Source organism: Rana temporaria, chromosome 1 (genome assembly GCF_905171775.1).
Source record: "Rana temporaria chromosome 1, aRanTem1.1, whole genome shotgun sequence".
In the NCBI taxonomy this organism is placed as follows: domain Eukaryota; kingdom Metazoa; phylum Chordata; class Amphibia; order Anura; family Ranidae; genus Rana; species Rana temporaria.
Genome location: NC_053489.1, coordinates 232,747,225 through 232,763,397, shown reverse-complemented (window position 1 = coordinate 232,763,397; position 16,173 = coordinate 232,747,225). Strand labels below are relative to the sequence as shown.

The following is a 16,173-nucleotide window of genomic DNA, read 5'->3' as shown; positions in this document are numbered from 1 at the left end:
TACACTGAAGTTTCATGCAAAATGGGCAAACACTATATATATATATATATATATATATATATATATATATATACACACACACACACACACACACACACACACACACACACATATACACACACACACACACACATATATATACACATACATATACATACATACACACACACACACACACATATACATACATATACACACACACACACTAAAGCAAAATATTGTGTTTAATCAGTATAACGGCAACAGTTTGCTAAAATACATGTACACAATTTTTAAAAAGCAAAACGAAAATCCTGACCAAGGTTACACATACCAAAGTAGAAGTATCCACCCTCATCCTTGGGCTGAAAGAAGCGCCCTCTGGCCTGGGCATGGACATCAGCTCCCTTCTCCACCAGCAGCTCCACATAATGCTTACAGCGTCTTTCTATAGCTATGTGAAGAGCAGTCTGGCCTGAAAACATAAAAAAATTAAATAAAAAACACATGAATATGCAGTTTCACTGGTATCTTAAAGCGGAACTTCAGTCAATTTTTTCATCTTTCCATCTATTAAATCTTCTGCCCTTGTTGTTTTAAAGCGGTAGTAAACCCGCTGCCGTTTTTTTTTTTTTTTGTTATTTACACCTGAAAAGCAAAAGCCATAATGAACTAGTATGCACCGCATTCTAGCTCATTATGAAATACTTACCTTGAAACGAAGTGTGTGGAACTTACCTGGTCCACGCCGATTTAGAGGTCATCTTGCCTCTGCGTGTCTTCTGGGTATCGCCGCTCCAGCGCTGCGATTGGCTGGAGCAGCGATGTCGTCAACAGACTTACGATTCAGCATTGCCACAAATTTGTGGCAAGTTATCCTTGTTATCTACGGAGGGTGATGTTGCAAGATCAACTTTACGTTAGATTGTATTTTAGTCTACTGAGGAATTTTAAGTTAGCCTCTTCTGTGAAATTTGTTCATCTTGTAGTTATAGGATGGAATCCATTCCCCTTGTGTGCCGGTTATGCTTCCCCTTTCTATAGTTTCCTGCAGAGATGTGAGAAGTAGTGTGGCTAGTGCCAGTCCTTCACTGCAAGTGTCGGTTTACACAGAAATCATTTTGCTGCAGTTTACCTGGTCCACTAGCACGTCAGGGAATCCCCTTGTGGGACCCATTATATTTTATATGAATGGGCTTTTTTCATTTTGTAAAGCAAGTATGCAAGAAAGACCATAGCTGGAGTTGTACACAGGTTGTAATAATGAAGTAATATTTGATTTTAAGTAACAAAAACACTGCCAATACAAATATCAGCTACAGAAAATTTTAGCACGTTAGAAAAGATCTGTCATTTAAAGTGATTTTAAATGCTTGTTAAAAAAAACAAAAAAAAAAAACAAACACACCACAAACATGTTATTCTTGCCGCCTCTGTGCAGTTGGTTTTGCACAAAGCAGCCCGGATCCTCCTCTTCTCGAGTCTCTCTTTGCTGCTCCTAGCCGTTCCCTCCTTTGAGTGCCCCCACAGCCAGCAGCTTGCAACAGGGGGCACCCAAGGCAGAGCTCCGTGTATCCATTCAGGCATGGAGCCCCGACCTGGCCCAACCCCCTCTCTCCCAATTGGCTGACTGACTACCGCTGGAGCCAATGGCACCGCTGCTCTATCTCAGCCAATCAGGAGGAGTGTCCTGGATAGCTGAGGGGATCGTGGACATCGCTAGAGAGAGAAAGCGCTCAGGTAGGTAATAAGGGGGGGTGCAGGGGTGACTGTTACAAACAGGTTTTTTATCTTAATGCATTAAGATAAAATACCTTCTGCCTTCACAACACCTTTAAGCACACTGTCCATTACAAACAAAAAATGCTGCAAAGACAAATCAACCAAATCAGGAGTAAATCATGCTGCGGCTACTATCATTCTCAGCAACTACTGTCTTCTGTGATATAAAGACATCTGCATGTGTTTGGCTAGCTTTATCATCAAAATACCATAATGAGAACAGTATTCCAGAACCCATAAAAACATTGACTGGTGCCAAAGGATGTACAGTGTTCGATCTTCTCTATTAATAAATATTATATATACACACACACACACTGTAATATATATATATATATATATATATATATATATATATATATATATATATATATTTATTTTTTTTATTATATATTTTTTTTTTCCTGCCTTGTAGAACCACTCAGTGTAGCATTCACCTCTGTAGTAAACATCTCGGAAAGGGGAGTTGATAAATTCTCTGAGATTCCCTGTTTTTTCCGCAATATCCATCAACGCTGGTATTGTATCATTTCTGCCACCACTTAGGTTTAGTAGAGCTTTGGGCAAACAAGTCTTCCCTGTTGATGGCTCTAAAAATAAATAAAACAAACAAAGAACATGAACACCCAGAGAACAAAACACTTTGCTTTTACTAACTGTATAACATCTTGGAATGGTACAAGACATAGGCAATTTAACTTTTAATACTTAAAATATATATAGTCTTTGGGTTGGAGGCCTATTAAAAATGCAAAATTATCAGCCAGACAAGTATCATATTCAGAAGGAAAGGTCAACATTTGCAGCTTCTGTGGTTTTCCCATGACAGGTTTACTTTAAGTAAGTGGACACACATATTGTAGTAAAAGGCTGTCTAGGCAGAAAAGTAAATGCCACTGAAAATAATTTGTTATAATATATATAACAGGTATCATGAGCATGCTCTGTAGTGTCATAGGAACTATGTCAAGTATTAATCTTGAGGGGCATGTAATAAAGTAGCTGTATACAGTGGATGTAACAAGTTTACACACCCCTGTTAAAATGTCAGGTTTCTGTGATATAAAAAAAATGAGACAATAATTTCAGTACTTTTTCCACCTAAATAGGACCTTTAAGTTGTACAACTCAGTTGCAACAGAGAACAACAAACTAAAATCTTTTAGGTGGAGGGAAGTAAAAATAAAAAAATAAAAATTAGAGTTACTTACCGGTAACGTCTTTTCCAGTAGTCTTTCAGGACAGCCACAATGAGAGACATAGGCTCCTCCCCCTTCTCTGGAAACACTGCGCCAGCCCATAAATTTCTCACTTCCCCTGCCGAACTTCAGTTTTTACAAGATCACCTCCGGCCAGCTGGGGAGACACAAGAAAACATTAGTAACATACCATCAAAACTCATTACCATGCTGCATTCTGGCCCCCCAAATCTCAGGGAGGGTAACTAGGGCTGTCCTGAAAGACTACTGGAAAAGACGTTACCGGTAAGTAACTCTAATTTTCCCCCTTTCGTCTTTCAGGACAGCCACAATGAGAGGATAAGCGTGCACTTACCAACTAGGGTGGGACTACAGCTTGCAAAACCTTTCGTCCAAAGGCTTGCTCACCTGACGACACCAGGTCCACTCTGTAAGGTTTCACAAAAGTGGGGAAGTTGGACCATGTCGCTGCCCTGCATATCTGTTCTGGCGTAGCTCCAGTCTTTTCCGCCTGAGAAGCTGCCAAAGCTCTGGTAGCGTGTGCCTTTACCCCTGTAGGGATCTCCTTACCAGCTAGGGTATATGCCTGTCCAATGATTGCCCTGAGCCATCTGTCAATAGTGCGTCGAGACGCTTTGTAACCCTTTCTGGCCTCCGAAAACAAAACAAATAGTGGGTCCGACTTTCTAAACTCCTTAGTAAGCTCTAGGTAGTGCAGGATGCATCTCCTGACATCTAAGGTATGAAACCTCAACTCCCCTTCACCTGTGGGGTTAGGACAAAAGGAAGGTAGAACTACTTACTGACTTCTGTGGAATTTCAAAGTAACCTTGGGTAAAAATGCTGGATCGGTCTTTAAAATGATCCAATCTGGAAAAACAACACAAAAGTGGGGTCTAACAGATAAGGCCTCTATCTCGCTGACCCTCCTAGCAGTAGTCACTGCAACCAAAAATACTGCCTTTAAAAGGTCAGTTCCTTTAGAAAACACTTGACTAAAAGGTTCAAAGGGGGGAACCGTGAGGGTCTGTAAAACTAAGGACAGCTCCCAGCTGGGGAATGGTGGGGCCTGAGTTGGTCTCTGCCCGGAGAGAGCCCTGAAAAACCTGACTACCCAGGGGTTAGAGGCCAATGGTTTTTCTAGGCATGCACTAAGTGCCGAGATCTGTCCTTTGAGGGTACTTACGGAAAGACTCCTATATGTGCCACACTGCAGGAATTCCAGAATAGCTGTGGGGCTCTACACTGAACAGGAGCGACCCATGCACCACTTATTAAAGCAAAGCCAAACCTTCTGGTAGATCTGGCGAGTCTCCTCCTTCCTGCTATTAAGGAGGGTGGCAATTAATTTCTGTGAAAATCTTTTGGATCTTAGGATGCCCTCAGTAGCCAGGCCGCTAGTATCCACTTGTGTACCTGAGGGCAGAGAATTGGGCCCTGCGAGAGGAGAACCTCTCGGGGCGGTAGGAGAAGGGGAGGTTCTATAGCCAGCTGCTTAAGTAATGAGAACCTAGCCCTCTTGGGCCAATGTGGTGCCACTAGGATCAGGGAAGTGCTTTCCAACTGAAACTTCCTCAGCACTGCAAGCAATAATATCGGCGGTGGGAATGCGTAACACATTCTGAACTGCCAGCTCTGGGACAGTGCGTCCACCCCCAAGTGCTCCCTCTCCTCTGTTTAGAGAGAAAAAAAAAAAAGAAGGAGGGGGCCTTCGCATTTTCTTTTGACTCAAAGAGGTCCACCTCCGGAGGTCCCCATCTCTTGACCAAGAGACTGGAGACCTCCTGATTGAGGACCCACTTGCCCTCTCTCAGTTGCTTCTGACTGAGAAACTCTGCCAAACACATTCTTCTCGCCTCTCAGAAAGACTGCTGAGAGTGAGAGAGTGTTGATCTCAGCCCAGCCCAGGATGTCTGTTGCTAGGGCCGACAGAACTCCGCTCCTCGTGCCGTCCTGCTTGTTTAGGTAGGCTACGGCCGAGGAATTGTCCGACCTCACCTCAGTGTGGTGTCCCCAGAGTTCCTCTTGGAAAAATCTGAGGGCCAGCCCCACTGCCCTCAGTTCCTTCCAATTGGACGATCTCTAGATTTTCGGACCCTCAGGTGCAGTGAACTGGAAGTGAGCCCACCAGCCCTTGCCACTTGCATCTGTGGTTATTACCCGAGATACCGGGATAAGCCACAGCCGACCCGGCGACAGGTTTGTAACCTTCCTCCACCACCAGAGGGATCTTTTTACTTGATCTGGTACGTGAACCAAGGTGTCTAGAGCCTCTAGACTGTGGTCCCACACCCTTAGGATGAAGGCCTGCAAGGGGCAAAAGTGCAGTCCTGCCCATTGGACTGCTGGGAGGGTGGATGTCAGCAGACCTAGTGTTGACATTAGAGATCTTATCGGGACCTGCTGGTTACATTGTAGGAGGGCCACCGCTCTGTCTAACTTTAAGACCTTCTCTGTTGGGAGAAAAACTCTTAAGAGTGTTGAGTCCAACCAGAATCCCAGGTATGTGATACGCTGTGAGGGGATGAGACTGGATTTCTCCAAGTTCAGTAGCCACCCCAGGTCCGTTAGGATTTTCATCGTCATCTCCAGATCTTTGGAAAGCTGTACTGGGGATGCCGCGAACAGGAGCAGGTTTGTCCAGGTACGCTATGATGGACACTCCCTGGAGGTGCAGAAACTCCACGGGCTCTGCCAAGACCTTGGTAAAGATGCGGGGAGATGAGGAGAGCCCGAACGGTAGAGCCTGGAACTGCAGGTGTACAATTGACAACCATCTATGTCTACCGCTAGCTGCAGGAAACAGAGTTTTCTGCGATCGGGACGTGTAGGTACGCGTCCCTGAGGTCCAGAGATACCATGAAGCAGTTGTGGGGGAAAAGGGCCCTGACTGTGAATATTGACTCCATACGGAACCGCTTGTAGGTGATTGACCTATTCAGGGGTTTCAAATTCAGGATTAGTCTGAATTTTCCGGAAGTCTTCTTCACAACAAAAATGTGTGAATAGAATCCCTTCCCCTTTTCTGCCTCCGGAACTCTGCGGACCACGCTCTGGTCTTCCAGATCCCTTAGGGCCCCAAGCAAGGCTTCGGACTTTTCTCTGCACTTGGGCAAGTGTGTAATCAGGTATCTCGGGTGGGGGGGGGGTGGGGGGGACTTGCAAACTCTAGGCGATAACCCCTTCTTATGACACCCAGGATGAACTGGTTGGGAGAAATTACCTCCCATTGTGGGAAGAAGGTTTCCAGTCTTCCTCCCACCCTGACTGGAGAGTCATTGTTTTTGCCGGGCTGTTCAGGAGGGTGAAAAATCGCCCCTCCTCTGCCCCTGCCTTTCGGGGTCCAAGGTTTCTTCTGCCCCTCAGGCTTGGGTGCCCTCCTCTGTCTTTACGGACGAAACCCCTTCTTTGACTGTACTGGGGCCTTTCGTTTGAGAGGAAAGGATTTTTTCTTATCCGCCATGTGGTCTAGAACGGTTTCTAGACCTGGGCCAAAGAGTAGGTCACCAGTCAGGGGTATCCCGCATAACTTAGCCTTAGAGGCGCTGTCGCCCGGCTAAGTTTTGAGCCAGAGGGCTCTTCTGGCAGAGTTAGCCAGGACTGCCGACCTGCGGATAGATTCCGCTGAGGCGTCAGCTATATAAGCGATACCTTGCAGGATTGTGGGAAAGGAGGACAAGGTATCCTTAGCCGTACCGGCCTCAATGTGCTCTTGGATCTTGTTGAGCCAGTGCTCCAAGTTGTGGGCCACAACTGTAACCGCCATCTCTGGCTTTAAATTACCCATTGTAGAGTCCCATGTCTTTTTAAGAAGGGAGTCTATCCTCTTGTCCATCACATCAGCTAAGGCCCCCATGTCCTCGAACGCTAGGTCAGTGTTTCTCGAGACCTGGGAGAAGGCTGCGTCTAATTTGGGGATCTTATTCCAAATAGACGCCGGGTCCTCTGAAAAGGGAAACCTTCTTTTAAAGGGACCTGGAAAAGAAGGGTTTCCTCTCGGGAGGGATCCTCCCATTCCTTCTTAACCAATACCTCATGTACTGGAAAGATTCTTTTCTCTTGCTCCCCCAGACCCTGATACATTTGGTCATGGAGGGTTAAGGTCTTTTTGTCGGCCTGGATACCGAGGGTCGTATAAATTGCCCCTAAGAGGTCCTCTACCTCATCCAGGGATAACTTATATCTGGAGGGCTTGCCGGATTCCCCATCCTGGCCCTCCTCCTCTGAGCCCTGAGAATCATCGGTAGCACTATCTGGACGTGCCTGTTCAACGCCGGAAGGACCTGAAGCCTCCTGTGCCCTCTGTGTAGTGGCAGGTTTGGCAGGTGCAGAGCCCTGAACCAGCGGAGGGGTTGTATCCTGAGAGACGGGATAAGAAGGGAGTTGAAATCTTTCAAAGAGACTCTTAAAAAGGATAAAAAGGTGGACGAGAGTTCCTTTATGGAAGCAGTTAGTCCTGACTCCCGCTCTGAATCCCTCTCTCTAACTAGGGTGTCTATACAGTCCCTGCATAAGACTTTTGCCCATGACTCCCCTAGAACATCCCTACAGGAGGCACACTTCCTTCTGGAGGTATGGGACAACTTTGACTTCTCAGTAGCTTTCTGAAAAACATGTACACAAAAAAGGGCAGAAAAAAAAAAAATGGGCAGACAGATCAGAGCCTCCCACCCCCTGACCACCCAGGGGGATTGCCCCCCCATAGACAGTACCCATGTATGGAGGGGCATTCCTAGGTAGAGAGGAACCCACCCCAGGGTACTCTTACCTTAGGAATGCTGGAGGTAGTGTCACTGGGTGTCGATTGAGCATCCGCTTCCGACATGACCGCAGGTGGTTGCTGCTACGGAGTCTCACGCTGCCTGTGCGCGTTCCTGACTCTCTCCAGCATGTGTCTGGTCCCCTATCAGCTCCGCGACCCGGAAGTCGCGGGTCAAAGGGGAAACATCCGCCCTCCACCAGATATGACGTCGCCCGCCGTCCAGCCCGCTGGTTCCCAAAAATGCGACCTGTAGAAAAAAACAGGGAGAGCTAGGATGCCTCCCTGCTGCGGCCCTGTGGACGCCATAGGGGACCCCCTCAGCCTGCCTCCACGCTCGACGAGGATGGGGTGGCTCCAGATGGTGGGTAAGTACCGCACCTATAGTACCCTAGAAGCCCCTGCCTCTCTCCAGGTTCTAAAAGCGGCCTCTTTCTCCTGACTGACCGGCCTGGTTCCAAGCACAGTGTCTCCCCTCCCAAGGAAACACTAACAACTGAAGTCCGGCAGGGAAAGTGAGAAATTTATGGGCTGGCGCAGTGTTTCCAGAGGAAGGGGAGGAGCCTATGTCTCTCATTGTGGCCTATGTCTCTCATTGTGGCTGTCCTGAAAGACGAAAGGGAAAAATATGGTTGCATAAGTGTACGAATACTTTGTCGAAGCACCTTTTGATTGTATTACAGCACTCAAATTGTTTTCGGTATGGCACATATTTGCCCACTCTTTGCAAAAACACTCCAAATCTGGCAGATTGTGAGGGCATCTCCTGTCCACAGCCCTCTTCAGATCACCCCACAGATTTTCAATCAGATTCAGGTCTGGGCTCTGGCTGAGCCATTCCAAAACTTGAATCTTCTTCTGGTGAAGCCATTCCTTTGTTGATTTGGATGTATGCTTTGGGTTGTTGTCATGCCAAAAGATGAAGTTTCTCTTCATGTTGAGCTTTCTAGAAGAAGCATGAAGATTTTGTGCCAATATTGACTGGTATTTGGAACGGTTCATAATTCCCTCTGAAAAAAAGGAAGAAACGGCTGCACTCCACCACAGGAAAAACAACAATCAATGCATCAAGGCAGACATGTTTCACACAGTATCATGTGCTTATTCATTGTCCCTTGGATGGATCCATAAAAAGACTCATATTCATCACCTTGGAGTGCAGCCATTTCTTCCTTTTTGCAGTTTGTACGGCAGACGAGCCATGGCTAGCACCCTTGAGAGGAGTCCTTCAATTTACTTTACTCACCTATTTATCTGAATTCACTTACCCGAGCGGTGTTTCTCGTTTCTTCTCATAATTCCCACTACCTTGACTAAGGCCCCTGTTGGAGCTGAAGAAAAACAGCCCCAAAGCATGATGCTGCCACCACCATCCTTTACTGTGGGTATGGCGTTTTTGGCGATGTGCAGGGTTTTTGTGCCCAACGTATCTTTTGGAACTATGGCCAAAAAGTTTAACCTTGGTTTCATCAGACCACAACGCATTTTCCCTACATGCTTTTGGGAGACTTCAGATGTGGTTTTGCAAAATTTAGCCAGACTTGGATGTTTTTCTTCATTAAAAAGGGCTTTCGTCTTGCCACTCTATCCCATAGTCCAGACATATGAAGAATACACAAGATTGTTGTCACATGTACCGCACAGCCAGTACTTGCCAGATATTCCTGCAGCTCCTTTAATGTTGCTGTAGGCCTCTTGGCAGCCTCTCTAACCAGTTTTCTTCTCGTCTTTTTACAATTTTGGAGGGACATAGTTCTTTGTAATGTCACTGTTATGTGATATTTTCTCCACTTGATGACTGTCTCCCATGGTATATCTAATGCCTTGAAAATTCTTTTGTACCCTTCTCCTGACTGATATATTTTAACAATGAGATCCCTCTGATGCTTTGGAAGCTCTCGGCAGACCATGGCTTTTGCTGTAGGATGCGACTAGAATTCTTTTTTTAGGAAAGACCTACTAAAACAGCTGAACTTTATTCGGGGTTAATCAGAGGCATTTTAAAATGATGGCAGGTGTGTACCGACTTCTATTTAACAGTTTGAATGTAATTTCTTAATTCTGAACACAGTAACAACCCCAGTTATCAGATGGTGTGTACACACTTATGCAACCACATTGTTTTATTTTTACTTCTCCCCCCCAAAAATTGTTTTTTTTCCCCCACATCAATGGAGTTGTACAGTTCATAGGTCACATTAAAAAAAAGGTGGAAAAAGTTCTCACAGAAACCTGACATTTTAACAGGGGTGTGTAAACTTTTTATATCCATTGTAAATAAAGGAAATTATGTGATCAGGAGAAATTACATCTTAAGGTGTTATGGGATTCAAGTCAACCAAAGACAAGAGGTTAAGCAAGATCAAAAACTATTCTCCGCACAAATGTCATGTGATCTTTGAGCTATGCGCAAGTAGACCAGTTAAGTAATGTGCGAAGTTTTAAACCATTATGTTGTGAGGGCCCAAGACATTTTAAAACGTATAATAAAAAAAATTGAAGCCCTGTAAAATCGATAAGTTTGAGAAGTATACATATTTGATATAATACACCACATGGATATCATATTTGCAGCTTGTGAAAGTACAGTCGAGTTAAGAGCTTACTCTGGAACATGCCAACATTAAAAGCTTAAGATTCCTGTAGATTAAGCTTGGTGGGAAGTTAAAGATATACCAAACACTGTTTAATGTCAGCACCTAACCTCGAAATTCCTCATCTGTCAGCCGTTTCTTCTTGGACAACAAGAAAGGTAGAAAACCATCTAGTTCTGATGTGGCCCCTCGTGACACAACGTCAAAAAGAATGTGTCTATTAAACATCTTGATGACTGTAGGAGGGCCAGGACTTGGAGTCTCGGAATTCTCGGCATCCTTGCTAGAACAAAGTAGGTAAACTAGAGTTACAGAAAGCAAAAAAAAAAGCAACATTCTAAATACAGCTATTCTACTTCCATTCACAATTATCCTATACTCCACTACATGAGATTTATCTAGAGAATATTATTCAAACTGGGAAGCATTTTTAAAGTGGTTGTAAAAGGCATAAAAATTACTTTACTGCATTCTATCCAGTAAGGTAAAAAAACATTCTGCATGCAGCCCCCCATTCTAAATAGATACTGGAGCCTGATCCCGATCCAGTGATGCGCATGAGAGCCAAGGCTCTCTCTGCTCTCTCCCTCCTCATTGGCTCAGATACAGCAGCAGGAGCCACTGACTCCCACTGCTGTCAATCACAGCCAGAGAGGAAGAATTGGGGGCAGAACGAGCCCTGCTTTGTGTGTCACATGGACACATGCATGCCCCCATAGCACCAGGCGGGGGAACCAAGAAGATTAGTATCGGGGCTGCTCTGTAAAAAAACATTGCACAGAGCAGGTAAGCTTAAGATCTTTGTTGTTTTAATAAATAAAAAAAAAATCAAAGCTTTACTATCACTTTAAGCAGGGTATACACAAACTGAAAACACTTTTAGTCCATGTTTACAGCGGTCTGGTCAACTGTCATGAAAAACTAATCAGCCAATGGCTGAAAGTCTAAGAGGAGGAGTCCCCCCTGTCAGAATACAACAGTTCAGCAGGGGAGATTAATACGCTGATTGAAAAAAAAAAAAAATCGTAACGTTTATACCCTACTTTATGATATGACCTTATTAGAGAGCCCCTGGCTAACCAAGCTCTCAGGAATGGGAAGGGAGGTATTTAATATCCACAATTTTTTTTTTTTTACCCAAATCGCTTTCTCTCCGATACAGTTAGTAATGTTCAGTGTCAAGACATGCACTTTGATAAAACGAAATATAAGTATTTCAGATGCATTGTGCAATCACCATCTCATGTCTGTGGGTTAGGCCCCATGCACACGAGACGCAGATGCAAACTCATCTAAACACACGTTTTCAAACGCAAAAACTGGCGTTTAAAACGCCTGTTTTGACGCGAATTTTGCTGCGTTTTACTGTGTTTGCGTTTATAAGCGTTTAGTTAAGAAACATCATAAGACCCTTCCTAAGCTCAAAAAACAGTATCATTTAACCATTTCAGCCATTTTGTGAGACCAAAGTGAGTAGCAGCTGAGAGAGCAGCAGTGTACGTGTATTTAGCGTGTCACTTGCCACATCACCTGCCACAAGCTGTGGATTGTCCACTGGCCACGTCACCTGCCATGTCAACTGGCCACGTCACCTGCCACAAGTTGTGGATTGTCCACTTGCCACAAGTAGATTACCCACTTGCAAAATCACCTGGCCACGTCACTTGCCACAAGTTGTGGATTGGCTACGTCACCTGCCAAGTCACCTGCCACGTCACCTGGCCAGGTCACCTGGCCACGGTACCTGGCCACAAGTTGTGGATTGTCCACTTGTTGTGGTACCTGTTGTGGTACCTGTTGTGGTACCTGGCCACAAGTTGTGGATTGTCCACTTGCCACGTCACCTGCCACAAGTTGTGGATTGTCCACTGGCCACATCACCTGGCAATGTCATCTGGCACGTCACCTGCCACAAGTTGTGGATTGTCCACTTGCCATGTCACCTGCCACGTCACCTGTTCACATCACCTGGCACGTCACCTGGCCACAAGTTGTGGATTGTCCACTGACCATGTCATCTGGCCACGTCACCTGTCACAAGTTGTGGATTGTTCACTTGCCACATCACCAGGCGATGTCACCTGGCCAGAAAGTTGTGGATTGTCCACCTGCCACATGACCTGGCCACATCACCTGCCACAAGTTGTGAATTGTCCACTTGCCACGTCACCTGGCCATATCACCTGCCACAAGTTGTGTATTGTCCACTGGCCACGTCACCTGACCATGTCACCTGCCACAAGTTGTGGATTGTCCACGATGCAATGCAAGCAATTACATTTTTTTATGTTTTTTTAATGGTTTTTCATCATTTGCCATCACTTTTGAGATTTCTAATGTAAAAAAATAGGTCACCTTTAAAAACGAGCATAAACGCAACTGCCGAAAAACGTAGAAAAACGTGACTGTGTGCATGGACACATAGGATAACATTGAATGTGTTCAGGGGCAGTTGAAAAAGCTGTCCAAATGCCTCTGAACACGCGTTTACCAGCGTCTCGTGTGCATGGGGCCTTATTTCCATTGCACAAAAAAACAAAAAACAAACAAACATAAAACTGCATTTTAAAAGCTCTCTATAGACCTCAGATGAAGAGCCGAGGTGCAGACACCATCTGAAAAGGTCTTTGGGCAGGTTACATGCATAATTGCTTGAGTGACGCATGCTCACATGGACCATCTATGAAGAAGAGACTCCAGGGTCAGGGGCCAGGTTACCTCAATAGAAACAGTTATCAGACAAAATGTTCTGAATTGTCCAACTGCCGATTTACCTAAAATCTATTGGCTGACAATGTTTGCTGGTGCCTACAAACAAGACAACCTGATTAAGAAGAAACCAGCAACATTGTATTTGTATGATCTCATACCTATGTGTCCCTTTATTAGGCTGGGTTCACACTGATGCAACATAGGATCCGACTTGTGAGACCCCAAGTTGGATGACATGTGAAATCCAAGGTTTCCCTATGAGAGTCGTCTTAACTGATACTACACAAAAGTCTGTCTGACTTTAGAAAAGGTTCCTGCACTACTTTGGTCCGACTTTGATACGACTTCAATGTCATAGAGTGTAAAAAGTCAGACTCCATAGTTGCACTTTGGATTCGGGCTAGTGTGAAGTGATAGGCGTTTCCCAGCAGACACTGTGTTCAGTGTACCGCCAATCACGGACGTCTTTTCATCTTCGGACAAGGGAACGTCTGTTATAGACTGAACACAGTGTCTGCTGGGAAACTGAGCCCGAGGATGATAAGACGTCCGTGATAGGCTGCTGGGAAACGCCCATCACGGAACGGGACCAGGAGGAGACCTCGTCTTTTAAACAATGAATGGACACGTCGCCCGCAGCCTGTAAAAGTTTCAGGTACACCGACTCTGGCACAGTGAGGTGGCAATGGGCACAGTGAGGTTGGGCACAGTGAAGCGTGCAAATGGACATTTTTGACCCTCTTTTCCGCTTACAGTGGCTGCTGCATTCTCACCCTAGGCTTATAGTCGAGTCAATACGTTTTCCCATTTGTTGTGGTAAAATTAGGTACCTCTGCTTATACTCGGGTCGGCTTATACTCGAGTATATATGGTATTTTACTAAAATAGTTTCAATCCACAAACCATAAACGCGATAAGAATTCTTATTTTTAAAAATAGTGCATTATTTTCAACCGAGTCCAATCGGATTTCAAACTTGCAGTCAAATGGCTAAAAACAAAACAAAAGATTTTTGCCCTTTTAAACATTTTTGAAGTAGCGTCCTTTTAGCTAGGCTATTATACCCGAGAAGGAAACAGGATGGCCTGTTGGATAACGTGATCCCTGTGATCGGCTGTCACAGCGATCAGGAGTCAGTCCTGCCAGCTCCTGATCATTACTAGAGAACAGGAGTGGTCTTTGCCAGCTCAGCCACTGTGCAGAGATCGTGCTCTTAGCATAGAAACATCTGCTGCCCTTAATAAAAAGTATTCATACCCCTTGAAATTTTGCACATTTTGTCGTGTTGCAACCAAAAATTTTAAATTGTTTTTATGCAAGAGTATAGACCAACATAAAGTGGCACATAATTGTGAAGTAGATACATTTGAAAAGTGTGACGTGCACTTGTTTTCAGCCCCCCTGAGTCAATACTTTGAAGAACCACCTTTCCCTGCAATTACAGCTACAGGTATTTTGGGGTAAGTCTCCAGGTTTGCACATCTAGGAGAGTGACATATTCTGGGCCATTCTAAACACATGAATATGCTTTGATCTAAACCATTCCATTGTAGCGCCGGCTGTATTTTTAAAGGGGTTGTAAAGGTACAATTTTGTTCCTAAATGGCTTCCTTTACCTCAGTGCAGTCCTCCTTCACTTACCTCATCCTTCCATTTTGCTTTTAAATGTCCTTATTTCTTCTGAGAAATCCTCACTTCCTGTTCTTCTGTCTGTAACTCCACACATTAATGTGAGGCTTTCTTCCTGGTGTGGAGTGTCATGCTTGCCCCCTCCCTTGGACTACAGGGGAGAGTCAGGACCCTCTCTACGTTACAGATAGAGAAAGGAGCTGTGTGTTAGTGGGCATCCTGACTCCTGTAGTCCATGGGAGGGGGGGGGAGCACGTTACTCCACACCAGGGAGAAAGCCTTGCATTACTGTGTGGAGTTACAGACAGAAGAACAGGAAGTGAGGATTTCTCAGAAGAAATATTTAAAAGCATTTAAAAGCAAAATGGAAGGATGAGGTAAGTGAAGGAGGACTGCACTAAGGTAAAGGACGCTATTTGGGGGGGGGGGGGGACTGTACCTTTACAACCCCTTTAAGGTCGTTCTGCTGGAAGGTGAATTTCTTCTAAGATTGCCCTGTATTTGGCTACATCCATCTTCCCATCAACTCTGACCAGATTCCCTGTCCCTGCTGAAGAAAAGCATCCCCCCAACATGATGCTGCCACTACCAGGGCCGCCATCAGGGGGGGGGGGGGACAGGCATTACACCTGTAAGGGGCCCGATGGTCTCCAGCTGGTCCCCCTCCCATTTTTTTTGCATTACACTTGTAAGGGGCCCAATGGTCCCCTAGGGCCCTTTACAGTCCCGGCCGACCCCCCTCCCGTTTTTTCTTTTTTTGCATTACACTCGTAGGGCCCCCCCTAACCCCCGCTTATTATCTCGCGTCAGGAGAGAAGAGATTACACTTGTTTTTTTTCGTCAGCAATCACCCAGACCCCCCCCCCCTCCCGACCAAAAAGTGAAATTTTGGTCTCATCTGACCAGAGCACCTTCTTCCACATGTTTGCCGCGTCCCGCACATGGCTTCTCACAAGCTGCAAATGGGACTTCTTATGGATTTCTTTCAACAATGGCTTTCTTCTTGCCACTCTTCCACAAAGGCCAGATTTCCTGTGGATAGATTCTCCCATCTGAGCTGTGGATCTCTGCAGCTCCTCCAGAGTTACTATGGGCCTCTTGTCTGCTTCCCCAATTAATGTTCTCCATACACAGCCTGTCAGTTAAGATGGACGGCTATGTCTTGGTAGGTTTGCAGTTTTACCATACACTTTCCATTTTCAAATGATGGATTGAACAGCACTTTGTGAAATGTTCAAAGCTTGGGATATTTTTTTTTTAACCTAACTTCTCTACAACTTCATCCCTGACCCGTCTGGTGTGTTCCTTCGGCCTTCATGATGCGGTTTGTTCACCAAGGTTCTCTAACAAACTGAGGGCTTCACAGAACAGCTGTATGATATAGATAAAATTACACACAGGTGGACTCCACACGCCACACTTTTCACATATTGATAAAAAAATAAAATCTTAAAACCATTTATCATTTTCCTTACACTTCAGAATTACATGCCACTTTGTGCTGGTCCATCGCATACAA

The 16,173-nt window shown here is 45.2% G+C and overlaps 1 protein-coding gene across 3 annotated transcripts in view; it reads right to left on the bottom strand.

Moving 5' to 3' along the window:
- Positions 1 to 16,173, bottom strand: part of TRPV4 (transient receptor potential cation channel subfamily V member 4) — a 139,846-nt gene that overhangs the window by 85,565 nt on the left and 38,108 nt on the right. For 2 of the 3 annotated variants that reach the window (XM_040351657.1, XM_040351666.1), the window contains exons 3-5: positions 10,424 to 10,596; positions 2,199 to 2,351; positions 314 to 454 (exon numbers count right to left, since the gene is read on the bottom strand). In XM_040351657.1, coding sequence (XP_040207591.1) covers positions 314 to 454; positions 2,199 to 2,351; positions 10,424 to 10,596 — 467 coding nt within the window. The remainder of the gene's footprint in view (positions 1 to 313; positions 455 to 2,198; positions 2,352 to 10,423; positions 10,597 to 16,173) is intronic. The other variant, XM_040351675.1, reaches the window with a different exon arrangement.